The 22977-nt window shown below is 39.4% G+C and overlaps 1 protein-coding gene across 4 annotated transcripts in view; it reads right to left on the reverse strand.

Moving 5' to 3' along the window:
* AFF2 (AF4/FMR2 family member 2) overlaps positions 1 to 22977 on the reverse strand; it is a 462047-nt gene that overhangs the window by 170854 nt on the left and 268216 nt on the right. For all 4 annotated transcript variants that reach the window (XM_040999786.1, XM_040999784.1, XM_040999785.1 and 1 more), the window contains one exon: positions 12786 to 12830. In XM_040999786.1, the coding sequence (XP_040855720.1) occupies positions 12786 to 12830 (45 nt within the window). The remainder of the gene's footprint in view (positions 1 to 12785; positions 12831 to 22977) is intronic.

A 22977-nucleotide genomic window follows, 5' to 3' on the forward strand; every position in this document is an offset into this window, starting at 1 on the left:
AACACGATTTGCATGGAATTGTCTTTCCTCTAAAATAGTTATTTCAATCTTAGGATCTCAGACTCAAAATGCCAGAACTTTATGCTAGGCATGTGTTTGCAAGCAATGAATCTCAACTGAACTTGAACTATGGTTATGCAGCAAGGTGGAGGAATCCACCATGGGGGGAGGGGTATGGGGAGGGGTGGGGGGAATCCCCAGCGCCTATAAAACTGTACTACATAATACAGTGTAAGCAACAATAAAAAAAAAAATGCCAGGGGGAATGGAAGAGGACAGTTTGTTCCATTCACATGAAATTAACTAATAAATTCATCATGAGATGCCAATCAACTGAATATTCCACTTGCCCACAGATACTCCAGATAAGAATGAAATAAATGAACAGAAGCATCAATGTTTTTGCAGTAACTTGAATTTAACAAAGTCAGAGCTGTGACTAAACCTCAGCAAAATTCTTTCTGAAAGCCCTCTCTGAGTATTCCAACTTCCTATTAGGTGAGTTGGGCCTGAATGCCTGGGCAGTTGCCCCCCTCCCTGCATTCTTTTTCTCTGCAACTATATCAAGTAACGGGAGATACATAACACATGTAGTCAAATTAAGGTGGCAAAGACATACCACACGTGAAAGCCATGCTTTTTTCTTAAACAACGTTTGACTTAATAAAAAAAGAGAACGTGTCAAACTCAACATGAACACCGTGAGGGTCAGTGTGTGAATGTAGAACCTGTGCCACAGGCGTACTGTAAAACCTCAGTTCTGTGGTAAAATCCAGAGGGCTAATCCTGCTCTGTTTAGTGAAAACACTTGCCATACCAGAAAAGCCAGGAAGATAGATGAACTTATACCACGAAGATAGTTATGCTAAATACTCATTAAGTAAATCCATTCAAATTCTTACTTTACTATGCAGTTATTTTTTTAATATTCAATAATGATCATTCATGAAGGCCATTATCGGCTTTCACCAATAGTTTCTAAATGATATAATTGATGGCACCCACATGTGTATACCATGAAAAACGTAGGGGTGCATTCTAACTGAACTTGTCCGTAAAGCTTTCCTTGTATCTGTGTGAGAATCCATTGCCCATGGATGTCTCTAAATCCTCTTTAAGCCTCTATTTGTTTTGAGCCCATACCACCTCATGAGGTAACCAGATCGATACTTTACTCCCAGCAATAAATTTAGCAAAACACCTTATAGAAGATTTGAAGGGAACAATGTCAAATTCTTTTCTGGAAGGTTCTGGAGGGCTAGTGCAACACTGAGCATGAGGTAAATAAATAGCACACAGACAACTCTCATCTCACACACAAAGCTGCCTCTCCCAGCGGTGGGATACAGGTCTGTTGTTGGTAATCTATTTGTACTTCGTCCGAAAGCCTGTTGTCATGCAGTGGTTTAATGCTGGGTTATAGACACATCTTTCTTCAAAGCATGACAGCACATCACCACTTCACCTCTGGCTCCTGTCCATCTACTGTCTTCTGCATTTGTTTGGAAGATGTAAAGATGAGTACAAAAATATTTTTAAAAATCCTGGTTAGGGATTTGTACGCTACCACATGCTAGGGTCTTTGGACTAATTAAACAAGGTGAATCGAAAAGCTGCAAGTCTACAGGGCTCAAAAACAAAAAAGAAACAAGCACTGTATTAAGAATGCAAAAAGAGGCTTACTTATTTGATAATTTAAAAAAATCCCAATTCAAACCCTTGGCTAAACTAGATTGAAAACCTGTGAAGTGTTGAAATATGAAGCCAAAGGCAACTTTGAAAACACCTGATATGACTTAACAATAAGAAGAGACATGATAATCACCCAATAAGGGTTTGCATGTATTTTTGGACTCATTTCTTCTCAATCTTCTATCAAAGTTACTGTTTTAAAGATTTATTTTTATTATTTTTTTATTGGAAAGGCGGATATACAGAGAGGAGAGACAGAGAGGAAGATCTTCCATCCGATGATTCACTCCCCAAGTGAGCGCAACGGGCCGATACTATGCCGATCCGAAGCCAGGAGCCTCTTCCGGGTCTCCCACGCGGGTGCAGGGTCCCAAAGCTTTGGGCCGTCCTCGACTGCTTTCCCAGGCCACAAGCAGGGAGCTGGAAGGGAAGCGGGGCTGCCGGGATTAGAACCAGCGCCCATATGGGATCCCGGGCGTGCAAGGCGAGGACCTTTAACCACTTGCGCCACCGCGCCGGGCCCAAAGTTACTGTTTTTAATTAACTGAAAGCTCCAGTAGATGGAAGATTTCTATTTTTACATTTCAAGTAGATAAGAGGAAGGACAGAAGGAAGGAAGGAAGGGAGGGAGGAAGGGAGGGAGGGAGGAAACTAGGAAGTAAGAAGGAAGGAAAAGAAAGGAGAAGAAGGAACATGGAAGTCGTTTTTCCTAGTCTTATTTCACAGATCACATAGATAATGGAGACTTGGAGACAAAGTCATTGAGTTCAAGGACTCCTGCTTAGATGTCTGGCTTTACACACCAGACTTTGGCCAATACTAGGCTCCATAAGGCTGTTGTAATAGGCAGTGGTGTAGACCCTGCAATGGGAACCAGGCTTTCTCCGTTTTCAGGATGCTGATGATAGTTTAGGAGCTTCAAGATGACATTATAATTGCTTTGGAATTACTACCCTCAGCTAACACCATTATCTTAACTGATTACCATGAATGGCTCATACAAGTTTGAAAAAAAATCAAGTAAAGCAAATATAAAACAAGTCTTCTGTAAGGCGAGGTTTGGATTTATTGCACATGCTTGTTAAAATACCTCCCAATGAATGGCCTTTTTTCTTTAGTTTTACTGAGGTATCAAAATTCATGTACTTGCAGTATATAGTATGATGTCTGCTATTTAAAATAATTTATCTTAACTGTCAAGGCAGATTCACAAAGAAGGAAAGAAAGTGAGAAAGATCGTCCATCCACTGGTTCACTTCCAGATAGCCACAATGGCTGCAGCCGAGTTTACCAGAAGCTAGGAACTTCTTCCCAGTCTTCCACGTGAGTGCAGCGGCCCAGTGACTTGGTCCATTCTCTGCTGCTTTCCCAAGCCCCAAGCAGAGAACTGGATAGGAAGTGGAGCAGCCGGGACGTGAACCAGCATCCAGATGTGATTCTGCTGCTTGCAGGCAAAGGATTAGTTAATTGAGCCATCATGTCAGACTCTGATTCTACATGATTTAGTGAAAGCTTTCATATATGTAAAAAAAAAAAAAGACTTTAAAATATTTTGTGAAATACCATGGATGCACGGGTAGCACCCAAACACCAAAAAATAAAATGAATGTCAAACTAAAAAAATTACATTGCTTCATGTTTTTAACAAATTTATGCCAATATATTAAAGCAGCACCTTTGGTGATACCTTTTTTTCACAAATTACATGTCTGTGTTTCCATAGATTTTATGGTTATTGCCATGTTTGTTATTACCAAATTTTGGTGAAAATAGTTCTTCTTTTTTTTAAGATTTATTTATTTTTATTGCAAACTCAGATATAGAGAGAGGAGCAGAGACAGAGAGGAAGATCTTCTGTCCAGTGATTCATTCCCCAAGTGAGCACAATGGCCGGTGCTGCGCCAATTCAAAGCCAGGAACCAGGAAACTCTTCCAGGTCTCCCACGCAGGTGCAGGGTCCCAAAGCTCTGGGTCGTCCTCAACTGCTTTGCTAGGGAACTGGATGAGAAGTGGGGCTGCCGGGATTAGAACTAGCACCCAGGCATTCAAGGTGAGGACTTTAGCTGCTAGGCTACGCCGCCAGGCCCAAACATAGTTATTCTAAAATGCAAATCTAGCAGGAATTTTCTTCAGCATACAGAGTGGCTGAGTATGTCTTATTTCTCACCATTAGACACTAGTATTACAGGCTATTTGAGAAGCAGCATTTTACTTTTCTATCTTGTCTCACTAATAAATTCCTTTCAGTAAATTGGATTATTTTGTCAAATTATGATTCAATCTTGCTTTTTTCCCTTCCCCCAATGTTGGTCTATGAAAGCTCTCATTTATAAACTTTGCTAAGTGTATTATCATTCCAACACTATTTAGGATATCTGTAATGTGCCACTTCTCATGAAAATCAGTATTTTTTTGGCTATGCCTCAGATCCTTGACCTTGGGAATTGCGACTTTGTTTCTTCCCTGTTTTCCTTCAGATCCAGCTCTGGGCTAGATCAATTACACAGATTCAATTTATTTGTCCCATTCATAACACTCTTTATAGTGGTCTATGTGAAGGGATGCAAATTTTGCTTTAGTTTTTTCCAATTCAAAATTTGAGGATGCTTACTGGATAGATTTTAATTCTTAGGGATTGTTTTCTCAAAGCATCATCCAGAGATGTTACTTTTCCTATTATTTTTTTAAAGTTTTTTAACTTCTTTATTGTTCATGATACAGCTCAGGGATTTCTCCTTTCACCCTTCCTTACTCTCTCCCCCCAAAAGTTTTCCTTACATTGTGACAACAGTTTAGTCCCGCAACAAACTCTTAAATCCATCATTCTGCTATTTAAGTGTATCCTGATAGTCTTGGTATATGCAATTGTATAAAGCCCAGCATTCTAATGTCAAGATATTAAACAGTTCCATTGGAAGAACATCTTTTTAAAAAGATTTATATATTTTTATTGCAAAGTCAAATAGATAGATAGATAGATAGATAGATAGATAGATAGATAGATAGAGGAGAGACACAGAGGAAGATCTTCCATCCAAGGATTCACTCCCCAAGTGAGCGCAATGGCCAGTTCTGAGCCGATCCAAAGCCAGGAGTCAAGAGCTTCTCTGGGTCTCCCACATGGGTGCAGGGTCCCAAGGCTTTGGGCCATTCTTTACTGCTTTCCCAGGCCACATTTAGGGAGTTGGATGGGAAACGAGGCCTTTGGAATTAGAACCAACGCCCACACAGGATTCTGGAGTGTTCAAGGTGAGGACTTTAGCTGCTAAGCCACAGCACCGGGCCCAAGGGAGTACATCTGTTACTCAAGAGTACAGATGCTTACTGCAATGAATCTCAATGGTGTGCTTGTCCCCATTATATAGTTCCTCTAGATGAATATATGTACATATGTGCTTATGTATATAACCTATTAATCTTGTATTTTTTTGTGAAGCTTGCCTTAAATCAGAGAGAACATATGATGTTTGACCTTTGGAGATTAGCTTATTTCATTGAGTGTAATGGTCTCTAGTTGGGATCATTTTATTACAGATGGCAGAATTTCATTCTGGTACTAGTACAGAAATAGAGAAGAAGCTCAATGGAACAGAATAGAAACCCCAGAAGGGAGGCATCACATGTACAGCCAACTAATCTTCAACAAGAGAACTGAAATTATCCAGAAAAAAAGCCCAGTCTCTTCAACAGACGCTGTTGGATAGTAGCCTGCCGAAGTGAAAAGGAAGACTCCCTCATGTGCCTGTCACCTTATACAAAAATCAGCTCTCGATGGATCAAGGAGCTAAAGCTGCACCCAGAAGCCATACAACTATTACAGAAAAATATAGGGCGCACTCTCCAAGATATGGGTGTTGGGAGCGGCTTCTTAGAAAAGTCACCAAAAGCACAGATAGTTGAAGCCAAACAAAAAACAAAACAAAACAAAGCAAAACAAAACAAAGCAACAACAAATGGCACTTCACCAAACTAAGATGCTTCTGTGCTGCAAAGGAAATGACCAAAAAAGTGAAGAAGCAACCAACAGAATGAGAGAACATCCAGTAGGAGACTAATATCCAGGATTTACAAAGAGCTTCAAAAACTCAGAAACAGCAAAACAAACAATTTGTAAAGAAATGGGTGAAGGAAATGAATAGACATTTTCCAAAAGTTTTCCCAATGTACAGATGCAAGAGGAATGGCTAACTATTTTGTTTTTCATCACTTCTCCCTCCCCATCCCAGTTCCATTAGCACCTATAGGACAAACAGGTTCAGAAACAACAGTTGGACACTAGTGTTTCTTTTAGATTAGATTACAGTGATTTTGGACAACCTATTCCATTGTATCATTATCCTCTAGGTTCACCCAAGATAAAGAATGCAGGTGTAAATTCTACACGTGGCTTAAATTCTCACCTAATTTTATTCAATAGAAAATAACAAACCATGATATTCCCAAAAAGAAAGAGAGTGACAGAAAACGAGCTTATTTTTACAGCACACCTACAATATATAGAAACTAATATACCTGCTCAGCTATGGAAAGGGGCTACTCTTGCTCACCCCTTGGACAGCTCCATGCTGGCTTGCTAAGTCACTGTTACTTGACATCCGCTCCTCTCTGACATCGCCTCACATTTGACAGGTTCCCATGATTCTGAGCTAGTCACCTCGTTACTTACATTACTCACTTTCCCAATAACATCTGCAAAATCATTTAAAATTCACCTCATATACCAGCTGCAGACCCCCAGGTTCTACATGATATTATTTAAACTGCTTGACAGGTTCTAAGTGCATTTGGAAGCACACTGGATGGCTTACCTACATTGTTCACATAATAGTTGTCCTAATTAGATTGAGCAGCTTTCTTCTGGGTTGATTACAGGGAGACAAGTAAGTAATGGGTAATATCTCTTATGGGCTAATTTGATTCCACAAATAGCTCACCTCACATACGCATGCTACATATGAAGTCCATTAGTGCTGTGCATTAGCTTTAGAAAAGGTAATACTCCACATCATTTACCCAGTCAAGGGCATTTTCACCTGCTGAAAAATTTACATATTTCCCAGTGTCATTAGTTAGGAGTTAGTCATCAGCTTAACAGAGGGTAAATCAACGATTTCATTTGTTTGACTCCATTGATATAAACGTTAATTGCAGGTATATTTAGTTATTTTTATCTTTCTAATACTGAACACTTTCTTTAAGTATAAAAAGTCAACACCAGAACAAGATAGATTTTTTTCCTTCCTATATTTCAGAAGGCAAATATATAGACAACCATATGTATGTTTCTGATTTAATCTTATTTATACATTAATTTGACAGGGTATAAAATTAATTGCCTGATTATTGGTTAATTTTGTAAAAGAAACTCTTCTGAAAGGTACTTAATTAAAGTCCATAGTTGTGATCATATAATCAATTATGTAGTTTTGGACATGATTGTCAGAAGAGTTTTACTCTTTGATACATTTTTCTCATTCATAAAATGTAGGTTTTCATTTGTTTTTCTGTTAAAGGTATTGTATTTTTAAAAAGCAAGCACTGTACATGGTTGTGCTTTACTTACTTGGGAAGTTATTTCCATGCTAAAAGTGTAAACTGAAATACAAACATATAAGAAGCAATTAAGAAGTAGGAGTAATAAGAAATGCCTTAACTCTATTCTAAGCATTCTTTAGAATACTTAACCATAGATTATACTGAAATTAACACCTGAAGGTGCTTGCCAACAGGAATCATGCAGCAGGAAGAAATCAGGAAAGAAGCAGTGTATAAATCCTAGTTAGTAAATTCAGCATCCCTCTTATGACTTGTCCTTACACATGTTTGCGTATGAAATTGTCAGCTACAGAAGGCATGTTACTAGGAAACACAATCTGTTCCGAATGAAATCTATGAGAAGCACTCTAGCTGCATTTTTGACTCTAGATACGATTTAATTGATAGTTTGTTGGCATTTCAAATAAATTCTTGCTAGGATCAAATAAATCATACTACTGCAAAAACAAATAATAATTGGAAATCCATTCTCAGCTAATCTCATGTAAAGCATGCTGCTACCCTTGGCTTAACTTGCAGACACGATGACTGTAGGACCCATAAAACCCCATGGAGCTCAGAGAGGAAGCTATGCTTGGGTGTCAGTATTATTGCGTAGGAGCAACCTAGGAATTCCTCACAAGATAAATGAATTAAAACTGCAAAATGCCATCACGGGGCCAGCATTGTTAATATTTTCCATTTCTGTTTGTACTCTAGAGCAGTTTGATTCTGAAGAGTAAATGGCATGCTGACGAAAGCAATTACATGATCTGGGCTGCACTGCACATGACCGCCTTTAAGTTTCCAATTTGTGAAACTGTATTAAGCAATAAAATGCTTTCAAGTAGCTAAGACGTCTGAGTTCATACATCTTGTTTTGTGTTTAGCGAGCCAGGCTGGCGGGGAAATGCTGTAGCCCCGTGAATTCTGGTTTGAAAAACTACTACAAATACATCAGCATAATCGAACTTGTACAACATGAGGAAACAACAGAAACCAAAATGAATTACTAGCTTATGTCACATAACAATTTTGATAATGGGCCTGCACTTGTTAAACAAGTGTAAGCAGAGATAATCCAACAGAACCATAAGAAATGGACAGCGGGACCCTCTTCAGCAGCCTGGGGTCTGTGCCCCAGGATGACACCCCCTCTCAGGCTTGCACTCCCTTCTCTACAGTATGACTAAGACTCCAAGACAACTGTGTGAGGGCTGTGCCAACCATGAAGCAGGCAGCACTTTACTGTTGGATTTTTTTGTGCGTGTTTTTTTTTATTTTGAATTTTTGAATTATGTGGTATAATTTCATATAGACTGGGATTCCCCACCCCCAAACTCCCACCCTCCAACAGATTTTACCCATTTAACTACAATGGTATAGTCCTTCATAAGGAATCACAATTCCATCAGTCTCTTATTTAACTGTAACCTGTCATTGCTGGTACAGACAATGTCAAACAGTCCAGCATCCCATTGTCTATACACTTCCAACAGTTTCATTGGGAATCCATTTCGTCTAGAAGCAAGAATGAAAGTTGCATTATACCCCACATCTAGATATGGTGGAACCCAGTATTCCATCACTATATACATTTCCATAATTAAGAAGCTGTGAAGCAAAGTCAGCAATTGGTATGAGTTAGAACAACCACAACAACAACAACAACAATGACAACAACAAATTGCAGCACCATGATAAAAACGCAGCACTGAGTAACCAACACATGGGTGACAAAAAGGAAACACAAAAGTCTCTTGGGAAAAATGGTGCCACCATGTAATCCATGAGACTAGCCTACATTTAGAACTCAACTAACGACACCTGCTGGCATGGATGTGCAGCAAAAGGCACCCTTCCTCACTGCTGCTGGGAGTGTAGGCTAGTACAACTACTGTGGAAATCAGTATGGAGAGTGCTTGGAGAATTGCAAATAAACCTGCCATATGACCCAGCTATCCCACTCTCAGGAATATACCCAATAGAAGTAAAATCTGCATGTGAGAAGGGGATCTGTAATCCTATACTTGCAGCAGCACAATCTACAATAGCAAAGACATGGAAACAATCCAGATGTGCATCCAAAGAAGAGCTGTTAAAGAAACTGTGGTGCATCTACTCCATGGGATATTATTCAGCTATTAAGAAGAATGAAATCACTCTATTTACAACCAGGTGGTCCCAACTAGAGACCATTATGCTCAGTGAAATGAGTCAATCACGAAAGAACAAAAACTGTATGTGCTCTCTTATATAAGGAAACCAGCATGGAAAGTGTAATTTCAATAACCTGATCCATACTGTTTTTGTTTATTTGTTTGTTCGTTGGTTTTGCTGCATGCCATATGTTTTAATGTTTTTCATTTCAGTTTTATTTATTCCAAATACTTTCTTTTCCCATGCTGAATTCATTGTTATTTATTTTATTCGTAGTAGTAACTTTGCTGCTGTTGGTTGTTACTACACAAAATGAGATCGGAAAATACTAAAGGATGGCAACCAGGAGGCTAGTCCTAGTATCGGGGCAAAGGATGTTGGGTTGCTAGTATTGCTAAAGTTGCTAGAAATACGTCAGCTGTATCTGAAGCAATTTTCTTTTGAAAAATGAGATCCATACTCTAAGTTTGGAATAGGATAGTAGGCACTTATGTAGAGTAGAAAAATCACTGGGTTTGGAAAAACAAAGACCAGATTCTATGCTACTCCTGGCACATATTTCCACATATCTAGTTGCAAGGTCATTTAATTTTTTTTGCAGCTTGGTTTCTTGGAATAACGGACTACCTTATTTTCTACAATCAAAGTAAAATATAATGAGTTTCAAGTATTTTGAAAAGCAGACACCTGCTATAGAAAAACAAGATTGAATTAGCTTGCTATAACGTGATTGCATCTGCGAGGGCATGAGGGCAAGAAGGATAGTGCTGGAAGCGCAGGCAACAGTATGTAGAGTGTAGATTCCTTCACTGGATGTAGGCAGTGAGGTTGAGTGGGGAACAATCAGCCCACACTTTAAAAGGAAAGACCTACGTACAGCTAGGGTAGAAGTGTCTGACTTACAACCGGAAGCCAGTTCTTCCCAGTCCTGGATTAGTGTCCCTTTCTCTGGTTCAGCAAGAAGAGTTAGTTTGAAAGGCACTGACAGGGTCAGCTACAGGAAAAACAGCAGAAAAGTTATTATGATCTGAGGAGGGAGGCAGATGAGAGCAGGACAACAAACAGACTTACTGTGGAATTCTACCCAGGCTTCCAAGGCCCTCAAACTTACAGTAACATGAATGTGTGATTTGTTAAAATTTCAGCAGGCATACTCTGTTGTGACACACAATGTGGTCAATAAAAATTAAAGAATTCTTCATGGAGCCCAGTGTGGTAGCCTAGCAGCTAAAATCCTCGCCTTGAATGTGCCGGAATTCCATACTGGGTGCCAGTTCGTGTCCCGGCAGCCCCACTTCCCATCCAGCTCTCTGCTTGTGGCCTGGGAAAGCAGTCGAGCATGGCCCAAAGCACCCATAGGATCCTGCACCCACATGGGAGACCTGGAGGAAGTTCCTGGCTCCTGGTTTTGGTTTGATGCAACTCCGACCATTGTGGCTACTTGGGGAATAAGTCAGCAGATGAAAGACCTTCCTCTCTCTCTCATCTCGGTATATCTGACTTTCCAATAAAAAAAGAAATCTTTAAAAAAATTAGTCATAACATTTGGTATGCTGACTTCAAAAACCTTGTATTATTCCAAGCATGGGAAATAAAACTTTAATTCTTCAATAAAGAAAAGCCCAGTCATTAACAACGCTGCTTGGGAAAAAAGAATTTTACACAAGCTTATATGGCACTTTAAAATAATAAAATAAAAAACTCTCCCTAGATTCTCTTTCAAGAACAACAGAAGGACTTCTGATATTTTCTCAAAGAGTGCTCTCGTTTATGAACTTATTAAGGCAAGCTACTTCTCTTTCCACATTTAAGGGAAAATCTGTTGTTTCTCTAAGTGATTCTCCGAAAGCCTGGAAAGCCCTGACTCTGACAGGTGTCTGCCCCATCCTTCCCCTTGTTCACTGTGAAAACCATCGACCTACCAGAGTCAGGCTGTTCTCAAGTAGAAAATTCCGGTTGTGACTAATGAGATTTTGAGAGAGTTCTAGTATTTCGTTGGGACTTAAGGCCACTAGATTCATGCATGCATGTGGCCCAGATAAGAGAGAGGAACATTAATGTTATTGTCTAGAATACAGCATGCCTTTTGATGTTAGCTTAAGAAATGCAGCCAAGAAATGAGTGGAGATTGAGTACATTGCTCCCATGTCCATACAGTGCAAGGAGCCACAGTTAGGTTTCCAGGGGACATCACATTTGTGGATTTCACACTAGTTGTCCTTCTTGGACCCTGGCCCTTGGGACCCAGGGACAGATGGCTGAAGTGTTGCAGGGATCTAATATCACAAAAGTGGCAAGCATATCTGGAATTCATATAGTCTCAAGCCTAATAATTTAAAGCAATATCCCAGAGTGTAAATAGGTACACACATATCCACAAGAGGTGAAGTTCAATGGCAGGCCTACAATACAGCAAACAGCATTTTGGGGCTACATGTTTACAGGACATGTTTGAAATTCAAAGGTATTTACATGGGGAGAGGGCACAGCACAAAGCTGGGGTAACTTTGTTTCGTGAGGAAAGAGGCACACAGGTTGTTTTCTTTCCCAGATAAGTAATCTGCATGGTTTTTATATTGCTATCCTGGTCATCATTTATCATAGTAATAAGCATGAATATGTGGCACATTTTATGAGAGCAAGGGCAACAATTACTGTTCTCTTTAGAGATGGAAGGGGAAGGGAGATTCAGAAAGATGGAGTCACCTATGCAAAGACACAGAAGTGACATATTCTTACACCCAAGAGGGACTCAGTCCTATAATTCGTACTAAGGAGATACCATATTGCCCTATGGTGCCAACAGCCTGAGTAATAGAAAAGTACGTGTTTTTTGTTTGATTTTAGTTTTTCCTTTAGAATTGCTATTAGTGCTGGCAATAACCACCTTTTTATTTTTCAATTTTTGTTCTGCCTCCAGGCCATTCTCATGTATCAATGTACTTCCATAAGTACTATTTTCCACAACATAAGATCATTTCCAAATATCTCTCCCACTCCTCTCACCCTTCCATATGTCATCCTATTACTGCAGACCATGAGCTCCACTGTCATGGTATATCGACAGCACAGTGGCAGGTAACAATGAAGTTAAAACCCCAGAAAGCAAAAAAGTAAAAATTTCTGGGTTGGTGCTTGAATAAAGTTTCTTAAAGCAGGTGATGAGCCTCATCCAAGATTCCAAGGAAGCTGGAGAAGAATGCAAGGACTGGACGGAGGCTTTGTGATATTAGATGATGGACAGAGGACAGGCCAAAGATAAGGCAGGTGATAGAAGAGTCTTGAAATCAAGACCAAGTATCTCCTATCACGATGCTCGTTAAGCAGGAGTGTCACCAGCTTCAGCCGACGGATTGCTTCAGTGTTAGAAGGCACAGAAATGAAAATTTGAGACTCACCCGTAATATTTCCTCAACACAGCTTGGATCACTGGGAATGTTTACCTAAAACAAAATAAACAGCAAAAATTAAACATAATGTAGTTCTTCTCAGAGAAGCCTACTGTATCACAGATTATACCGCATGATACATTGTAAATAAGGTCATCTAGCTGTCAACATGTTTTACCTGTTAAATAAAAATGCGTATCTGTGAATGGCCAATTTGGCTTTACTTTATTGAAGTAGTACGAGTGTGGAGCAGGGAGCAGAAAGAAAATGATTCCTTATTCTGCCTCCATCGTCCTTGGAGGTTCATGACCCTCTCCTCCAGGGTCCCCATCGTCTGTGAGAGCAAGAAGCTAAGTGCCAATGTAAGACACCAGCTAAGAAACTGCATGCTGAGGGACTTGGGCTAAGTCCTCTATGGGAGTACTGTTGTGGAATCCCTATGTTTCGGGTCTGCCAGAGCTAGTGGTTATTCTCTGATACATTGCAGTATGAGCACTACACAGCGGAGTTCATCAGCAAAACTCCAACTCACATGAAAGTACTTTACACGCATTCTTTCACAAGTATTTATGGAATATGTTCTACATGTAAGGGTGTCTCCTCCAAGGAACATTAAATCCCATGCGTGGGAGGCAGGATAAAACAGTGATTAATAAGCAGGAGCGATGCATTCTGGCTTAGTTATCAAAGTTCCAGTTGACACATGTTTAGGCATACTTATTGATAGTGTATCCTTTCATAGAAAAAATTCCCATTTTCAATGATAATTACCCTCCCCATAGCCAGGTAGATGAAACAATGAAACAATCAAACAAGCAAACAAAACAAAACACTCTGCCGGCAAGCTGGAAACACACTGTAAAGAACCTTAACCATGGGTTTCTAACGTGGAACCGTGGCTGATTTGGCTTGACACAGCTCATTCATTCATTCACTTTTGAGGTCCACTGATTGCTCCACAATGCCAGTGCTAAGCAGAGATACAATGACACAGACGAAAACAATCACATAATTATTGCACAGCTGTAACTGTCAGTGCTACAAATGAGATCATCTAGGGGAAACCAGTTTTGCAAAATCAAAGGTTCTGTGTCCAACTAATGTGGGAAATGCGGCAGTGCAAATCTGGTTCTCGGAGATCCGTGATGCAAGTCAAGGTCTAATTAAGAAAATCCAATGATCAACATTGCTATTCCATAGAAACAATCTACATAATATATACTAGGGGATACTACTCTAACATATTCCAGGATGATAGAACTCTGCTGCTAATTATTAACGGCAAATATAATGTCATCCTAGAGTTCAATGCTCCAGCAACTGCATTGTTGAAGACAATTTTAAAACTTCTAATAAATATCTTCCCAAAACACAAAGTTTAAAAGGATTCTAACTTAAATCTTCAACATGATTGTTGTGTTGTATCAGTGTGGCCTGCCTGGCTAAAATGAAATGTATGGCCCAGTACTGTGAAAAGGTCTTTTCTCCTTTATTCCTACAAGCTCATCAAATGTTGATTTTTATATTCAAGAGGGAAAATATATCAGCCATATGCAGATGCTGCAGCAGCATTTGTCTAGGAGTCAAAAACAGCTGGATGAGAGTTCTGGCACTACAAACTGAGACCAGAACTTTTTTCAGATGAGTTCCAGTTTTCCCAATTGTCAAATAAGATAAAATAAAATCAGAATAAAAATAAAATAACACCTCTTCACTTCAGATCTCAGAGGATTTCTAGGAGTATCACACACTGTCACTTTATTTCCCCTTGTCCCTTTGTTTTCATTACTTCCTATTATTAAAAGTCCAATCTTGTCTTTTCAAGCTAAGATTTGAGTCACTCTTGCCAACTGCAAATATCATATCTACACCTGGAATTACAAATGTCCATTTCCAGATGGGAATAATGCTGTCAAAATATAGAGTTATGTGCCCGGGGGCTTTGCAGAAAATGTAATAATGCGTATCAGAGATGCTAGCACTTCAGATTGGAAAGCATTCTACAGATAACAGTAGTCAAGTCAATATGCACCCACATCCAGTTTTCCCATAGTTTTCTTTTGTAAAATATACCAAATTCCACCATTTGGTTGGAAAAGCTCAGCAAACGCAGCTCCCCAAGTCCCATAGCTGTTTTCTTCACAACACAACTCCTCAGGAATGAGAGTGCCTTTTCTTCCCCTGAAAATGCTTTTAAACTAGCCAGCAATTATTTCCCATGTGCCTAGATGGGTGTTGGGCATGGGGAGATTGGTAAGAAAAATAACTGCCAGATTTAGCTCCTTTCTCTCAGAGTTAAATGTCTAGTTGGAACATGAAAACAAACAATTAGAGACCCAGTGGGACACACATTGTAAGGTAGTCTTGACAAGGGTAATAGGATCTTACTCATTCCCCCAGTCTGCCTATTCATCAGTTCTCCATTTATTTCTTTGGACAACAAATCCTGATTGAACTCACACTGTGCTCAGGATGGTGCCAAGGGGGAGGATTTAAAGACACTGAAGGCAGCAAAATTCCTGCCTTCAACTGTCCATGCAAACGATGCAGGGTTGAGGTGGGGGGGGGCTACCAGGGTCAAGGTCAGAACTATTTCATGCAGAAGCTCCCTGCAGCTGAGGTTCTCCACAAGGGAGTGAGAGGCCAAGGATTTGAAATGGCTGACAAGTGGAGAGACCACCTGAGGTCCCTTCATGTCTGAACCCCTGCGGCATGGCACCAAGGGTCAATGTGCACTGGAAGCAAGCTAAATTCTGGCTGGGGCTCAGCCTGCAGGATGACCTTTCGCACTCCTTGCCTCTCAAAGCCCCTGCGCTCATATTCTGGAGAAGCCACTTGCACAGGTGTAAAAGAAAAAGACTGAGGTCACAAAGTACTGGCAGCCGTGGGATTAGAACCACTGCCTGTCAAGTTGCCCAGCTGCTGAATTCACAAGCCACTCTCCTCTCTCTAAATCTACTCTTGAGTATTCAGACAGTCCACAAAGCACAAGTAAGCCACTCAGAGCTGCAGAGGCCTTTCACATGCCCCCTCTCTACCCGCTCCTCCTGGAGCAGAAAGCAAGCAGCCTGATGTACAGGAGGGGCCCTGCTCCTGCCTCCAGCCTCAGATTCCGCCCCTGCGCTGGGCAAGGCTGTGATTCTTCATGGGCCAGAAGCACGAGGCATACACCAGATACCCAGGGAACTGACTGTGAGCTCTCATAAGTGCCAACTTTCTCAGTATCTGATGGTACAGGCTGCCACTGCACTCCAAGTATTCACAGAGAGACCACACACAGATCATCTATTTACCTGTTGATAGTCATACATGTTATGATACCTTTATCATATGTTATGATACCTTTAAACCATCAAATATGAAATTAACTGCAGCAACAATAAAAAACTTGCATAGAATGCTATAATCATTCTGAAGTTAGTCAATTTGGAGCATACTTCTTGGCAATTAGAGTAATGCATGATATCAAAAACACCTAGAGTGAGAAATTGAGACATAAGTAGCAGCTGGCACTAGTTTTTGTACCAGTGGGAATTAAAGTGCTGAAGCAATACTGATCATCATATGATTCACCCAGAACAATTCAATGCCTGCCTCTGAGTACATGTAACTAAGAGATTGTGAGGGCAACAGATATTCTGAAAATCTAAACTCATCTTGAGATTGTTTCATCAAACCTGACCATCAAAGCCCTGTGTCCTATGTGTGCTTCCTCTGGACCAGAACTTCTCAAAGCTAAAAATTGCAAGTTTAATTTCAAATCGAATAACTGGGTCCAGTTAAACAATATCCACAAACTGATTCCAAATGGCAGCCTCCAAGCTAATTCCACTTTTATTTTCATTAACAAACGGCCACATTTATCCTCATGATTGATTTATGGGACATGGAAAATTTCTAAAATGGTATTACTAATAATATGAAAACTCAGGCTGTGATACTGAATTAACAAATCAACTTTCAGTCATTTATGCATGTTAATCTCTGCCGTTGGTCATTTGTTAAAACATAAGACCACTGCCTCTGAATTCCTTACCTGCTTGCCCCTTGACATGCCTTTATCTCACTGTCCAGGATGTGGAAAACTCCAAACTCAGCTCACAGCTGAGCTCTCTGTGTTTTGTGTCATCCCTATTCTATCTTGTATTCAAGACTTTGTGATTAAGTTTCCAATAGTTAATACTATGTAAGCTGTAGACAGAAGTTCTCAGGTAATACAGCTATAATCAACAACAAAAAATATTTTCGCAACAGTTATATGGTACAGCCAACCATCTGATATTCTAATTTCATTTTAATGCAACCAAATCCTGGGTGTCCAAAGTGTCTCTTTTCTTAAAGGCTGTTTATCTCTGATTTTTAAAGAATTCATAAGCTTAAAAGTATGCTACATAAAACAAGCTATCACATGCCATATTAACACATGCCATTTTAAACCAAGAGTGGAAAATGATCATTTGTTTAGAGTCATAAATTAATATAAAACTGAAAAACAAAGGATAACAACTAATTGTTACTTATTTTTAAAGCATAAGATAAATTGCTATCTTTTCTGGGGGATTCAAAAGGTAGTGAAAGCAATATGACCTTCAAAGCTCAATGTGAATTTAAATTGAAGTCTAAAGCATAATTTCTTTTGCGGCATTTGGATGAGCCACTTGAATTTCTTTGGGCCATTATTTCCTTATGAAAGTAAGAGGGATTTAAATTATGTACTTGTAGGGTTTGGGGGGTTGGCAGGAAGTGAATTTTCTGAGAGTACCTGAGCTGAGCAGTGGGCACGTGTTACCTCTCCATTTGCAGTTTTCTATCCTAATCCTTCTCAAAGCCCTGAGAGAGGCATCCAGGCTCGGATCCTTGAACTACTAAGGAGAAAGTTTGGTTGCCTTGTTGACTAACTCACATGACATCTTATGAACATGGCTAATTTTTATACCTTAGGTAGGAGGCCAGTGTGCAGTCTCAGTCTGTCACTCCACCTGATGGCTCTCACTTAAAGGTAGCGAAGGAGGCTGGGGATGAGGCATGATGGGGTATGACAATAGAGAGAATGAAGGCTAACTGTGCGATTGGGTCAGGGAGAGTTGGACGCTGTGCTTCATTCTAAGGACGTCTCTGTTACTTGTATTAGGCATGGGCAACGGTGTACACACATACAGAAAGACCCATTAACAGCTGAAAGAATCTAATGGCAGACAAAATTTCAAGTGGGTTACAAAAAGCCATTGATTCACTGTTCAATGTTTGGTCCAATAACTGCTTATATAGAAGAGTGAGCCATAACTGGAGGTATGTATACATACATGTGCATGTGTGTGATAGTCTTTTAGAAATACTAACACAGTAATCCAGAAATATATCAGAGAGTGCCTGGTGGCCTGAGCCATGTTCCCCTAAGCATTCTCTCTTTCTGGTCATTGGACTTGGACAAGGAGGTCACTCTGCTGCTGCAGCCATACTCCTGCCACACCATGAACTTTCTCTTGTCCATGTCTCCCAGTAGCTTGCAGACCTTCTGCTTATGGTTTCTTCTTTTTAGCATTTCTAAATATGTATCCAGCTCCTTGGGGCTGGTAGAATACCCATGTCCCTCCTGTGCTACCAAGAACTGCCTATGTTTCTATCACATTCATGCTTACCGTACTTCTGCTAATTCTAATGACCACCTTGGGTTCAGGTACATAATATCTCTTCTAGTAAAAGAAGTGATGGCACAAACAGAGATGTTAAAAATTAGAGTGGAATAAGAATATTACTGAACTAAAACATGACATAAGTAGATAGAAAAATATATCAGGAAGCAATTTTGTTTGGTATTTCTACCAATTAATGAGTGAATGTTATGATTTCGAGTTGTCACTACTGACCTATTTAATTTGCACAGAAAATTTTCAGAGTATAGAAAAATGAAACAATTGCAAAGAGGTATCTGCCATAATTTCAAATAAAATATCTCAAATAAAGGACAAGAAAACATACGGTGACTCACGAAACAGTAGTTCTACCACTAATTGGCTGTGCTATTTGGGAGATTTCAATGTCTTACTGAGCAGCCTATATTGCAAAGTAACGGGAACACACCACAAAGGGCCAGTGTTTTGTATATCGCATAACAGTACAAAGGTTCTAGGGCATATTTATGAAATTGCTAACTATTTTATCAATGTAGGACTCAATTAAAAAAAAAACAACTACTGGTACTGTTATTTTGTGAAAGCAGAATGCTATAACATCCAGAAATTACATATAGGACATATATACATATAGACATAAAGGACAATTTCATCAAAATATAGGGCATTTAGGAAACTTATTTTGACAGCAAACTGCACACACATACATACAAACTTTATCATTCTTACACTATCTATTTTATCACCCAGTGCAACACCATAATACTGAGCTGGCTGTCAGTTAACACTTGAAATCTTTTTTTTTTTTTTTTTGTATTCTATGCTTTCATTCACTTTTCATTTTATTCTACTTTATATATCAGATTCTATCCAAGAGTGTAGTTTTAATACTCAAATCTCTATGTACCACACATTGATTATATTCACTTGCTCCAGTAGTCCTCCGCACTGTTCTTACCTATATTACTACAATACTACAGTCCTTCAGCAGCAGGTACAAGCCCATCATTGAAGGGAGACAGATGTAAAGGGCTGCAGGGTGAAACACAGAGGGAGAACTGTGGGTGCCCAGAGAATCTTGAGGAGGTGGAGGTCAAAGCATCCTGACAACTTACAGACAGGGGATACTGTTTCTCAGTATTCTCCTCATTCTGAAACTGAGTAGATACTTGACCATAGTTCACAGTTTTTCAAATGCTCTGATCTATATAAGAAGCTTCATTGTGAATGAAATAAGCAGCGAGCTCAGGAGCAGAGCTCATAATTTCTGGGATGTCATCATGGTGACTGTTCTAATATTACTGTATTATTGTCCCAGAATGCCAGGGTAAAAAATGGACCTAACGCTTTCCAATCTCCTCTGGAGCTGAATGGATTCAGTACTCTGTAGGGGAGCACACAGGACTCCATCAGACCGTATCTTCCTTAGAACAGGATTCCCACATAATATTTGAAGAAGTTTCTGAATTGTTTAAAGAACTATTTAATTCACTTGAGTTTTTTTTATTTGAACAAGTGTTTTGCATACTTATTATGTGATTGTTACCATAAAACATTTAAAATGCAAATAATCTGTATTACAAAAGAGAAATGGTTCCTCTGGTCTGTGTAAAAATAGAGTACAAAAAAACTCTCCAGGTATAATTGACTGAAATCGGGCCCAGCACGATAGTCCAGTGGCGAAATCCTTGCCTTGCATGCACTGGGATCCCATATGGATGCCAGTTTGTGTCCTGGCTGCTCCACTTCCCATCCAGTTCCCTGCTTGTGGCTTGGCAAAGCAGTTAAGGTCCACCCAAAGCCTTGGGACCATGCACCCACGTGGGAGCCAGGAAGAGGTTCCTAGCTCCTAGCTTCGGATTGGCTCAGCTTCGGCCATTGTGGCCATTTGGGACGTGAACAGCAGACAGATCTTTCTTTTTGTGTCTCCTTCTCATTGTAAATCTGTCTTTCCAATAAAAATAAATAAACCTTTAAAAATAAGAATTGGCAGGAACTGACATCACTTGTTTTACTGTTTAAAATTTTGTGCTATATTCCTTGGCTATATTCCTATGGAGGAGTGGTCTTACTTGTGTCTTTTCTATCCTTTTTCTTTCCGTCATGATAGGGTTCCATAGGCACAGGGATTTCCTCTTCCACCCTCCGGTAGCCCTGTGCACTGTTTTTACCTATATTACTACAATACTACAGTCCTTCAGCAGCAGGTACAAGCCCAGCATTCTGCTGCGTAAGCGTATCATGACAGTGTAGGTACAGACGATGGCAGAGTCCAGGTTCCTCTTGAACACTGCATTTAGTGGAGGATTAATCTATTATTATAAAGTAAATTGAAAGCGTGTTTATTGTAAATATTAAAATGAGGGAGGAGGAGTGAAGGAGCAGGGAGAGAAGAAGTCTTATGTTCTTAAAATTGTATCTTTGAAACACATCAAATCTGTTCTTTTTGTATTAATAGAAATTTTTAGAAATAAAATTACCCTTTATAACATGTCTTGAATTGATGAGTTCTTCAATGTATTTATGATTTCTTAAATATACCGATACTTCCTCACTGGAAAAATAAAAGCAAGTGATCAAATTTTTCTAGTAATTTCTGAAGGCATTGCCACAGGCGTACTATGTGGCCTTAAATTAGGTACTATGTCTCCCACTCAGAAAAGAAGCTTTTAAATATGTATCTTTGTTAGCTTTTGAAAATTTCTTGGAAAAGCAAGGTCATTCTTCAGCATTCACCATCCATCACCCTAGAGGAATCACTAGTCTGCCTCTAAAGACATAACTAATGATTTACATGACAGTGAAAACGAGAAACTCAGATCTCAGTTTGATTTCTTTTTAGCTAAATTTCCCTTAAGCCTATGTGAGTGGGATTTGACTATAAATTGTACACACTCATAATCTCAACAAAAGTGTGACAACTGAATATACTTGATAGAATGTGCCTCCAATTTCAAACCAAACATTGAACAAACTTGGTGCCGTATTGACTCACTTTAATTGCCAGTGCATGAGACTGCAATTCCATGGACACAGTTACAACTGCTCTTCTCTGATGGGATGCCCCTCAACCCTATTTGCTCCCTTATTATTTTATAAATCTGAATAAGACATTTTATCTATTAATGCGTAATGGCACTTCAAATATATTCAGGGAAATTCATATTGTTTTCTATATTTGTGAAATCTCTTGGATCTGCGCTCACTTAAATGTGGTTTAACTCTTCACTAAAATAAAGTGATGGTTACCAATAACTCAGGTCAATTAGGTTTCTAAATTTCATTAATTAATTCTGCATCTCAGTGTTGTAGAAATCAAATGTAAATGCAACATCTAATTAAAGAGAAGAAAAAAAAAAGTTAAGAAACAATACTGAAATTGAAACACAGAATAACTGTTTAGCCTCAAATTAATGAGGCACAATGCTAAGCAAGCATGTCTATTAATCCCTAATGAGGATTTTCAACACATTAAAACTTCCTAATACAAAATGTTTGCCTTCCTTTTATCCAATAACAAATAAGCCAATAATTTTCTGGCTCCAAATGACACTATTAACTGTCATGGCATGTTTTATTTGACAAACCGCCCATTCAAATATTGTAAAACCAATTAATTCGCCTGCTGTGAAATGTGTTTCTTGATAGCTTTTATGTGATTTTTTTTTCTTCTCAAAGAAATGTAAATGGAGGGGGGGGGTCAATGTAGGTGCCTGATTTTGTTTAAAAACGTAGCGCAGTAACTAGTTTATCATGCCTGTTTTCATCTGAGATGAGCTGGAAGACAGCTTTCGTTTTCAGGTCATCCATCTGATTGGTCTCTCAGCAAGGAAAGTGTCAGATTAATAATTTGATTACCATGAAAATGGTCTCATCGTTGACAATTTGACAAAATTACATTCTGTTCAATTCTAAAAAATGGGGTAAAAGTCTGGTTCTTGGGCTTTTTGCTTTCTTCAACAAACTGAAATTGTTTTACGTCTCTCAGTATATCCCAGCTTCCCCTCAAATACAACTGCATGTGGATCTTGGAAATTGGTCTCTAAAATTAGAGTTTATCCCTGTTGCTTTTATTTGAAAACAACATAATTTTTCTCACTTCTCTGTTGGCAGAAAAATCAATAAAGCAAACAGGAAGTTCCTGTTTCTTTAATGTCCCCTGTGCTTCACTTCCTCTCTCTAGTTAGCTTGAGAGCCTGCCCCACAGCCCTCTGTACCCAGTTTTTATGGGATACTTTGAAACTCTTGGCTCATGGAAAGGCATGGCCTTTGTTTGCTTGTCCCCCAGCTCCCCCTCCGAAAATCATTCCATAAAACAGAACCCTGGCACAGTGTGCGCCGTAAGGAAAAGGTGGCCCACTCTGGAGTTTCTCAAGGCCACCGCATGGTGTAGTGACAACCAGAGTAGACGCATGGTGAACCTTTAGTTTTAGAGCCTAGCATTTTAGGCGAATTACCTTGCGCACAATATTCATGACAGCCATGACCTTAACTTGCCTCACAACCACATAAAAACCAGATACTCATTGTTTCTGAGATGTGAAAATCTGTGGGATTGCTAGGTAGCA

The sequence above is a fragment of the Ochotona curzoniae genome, unplaced genomic scaffold (genome assembly GCF_017591425.1).
Source record: "Ochotona curzoniae isolate NIBS_2020 unplaced genomic scaffold, NIBS_Ocur_1.0 scaffold_1852, whole genome shotgun sequence".
Classification (NCBI taxonomy): domain Eukaryota; kingdom Metazoa; phylum Chordata; class Mammalia; order Lagomorpha; family Ochotonidae; genus Ochotona; species Ochotona curzoniae.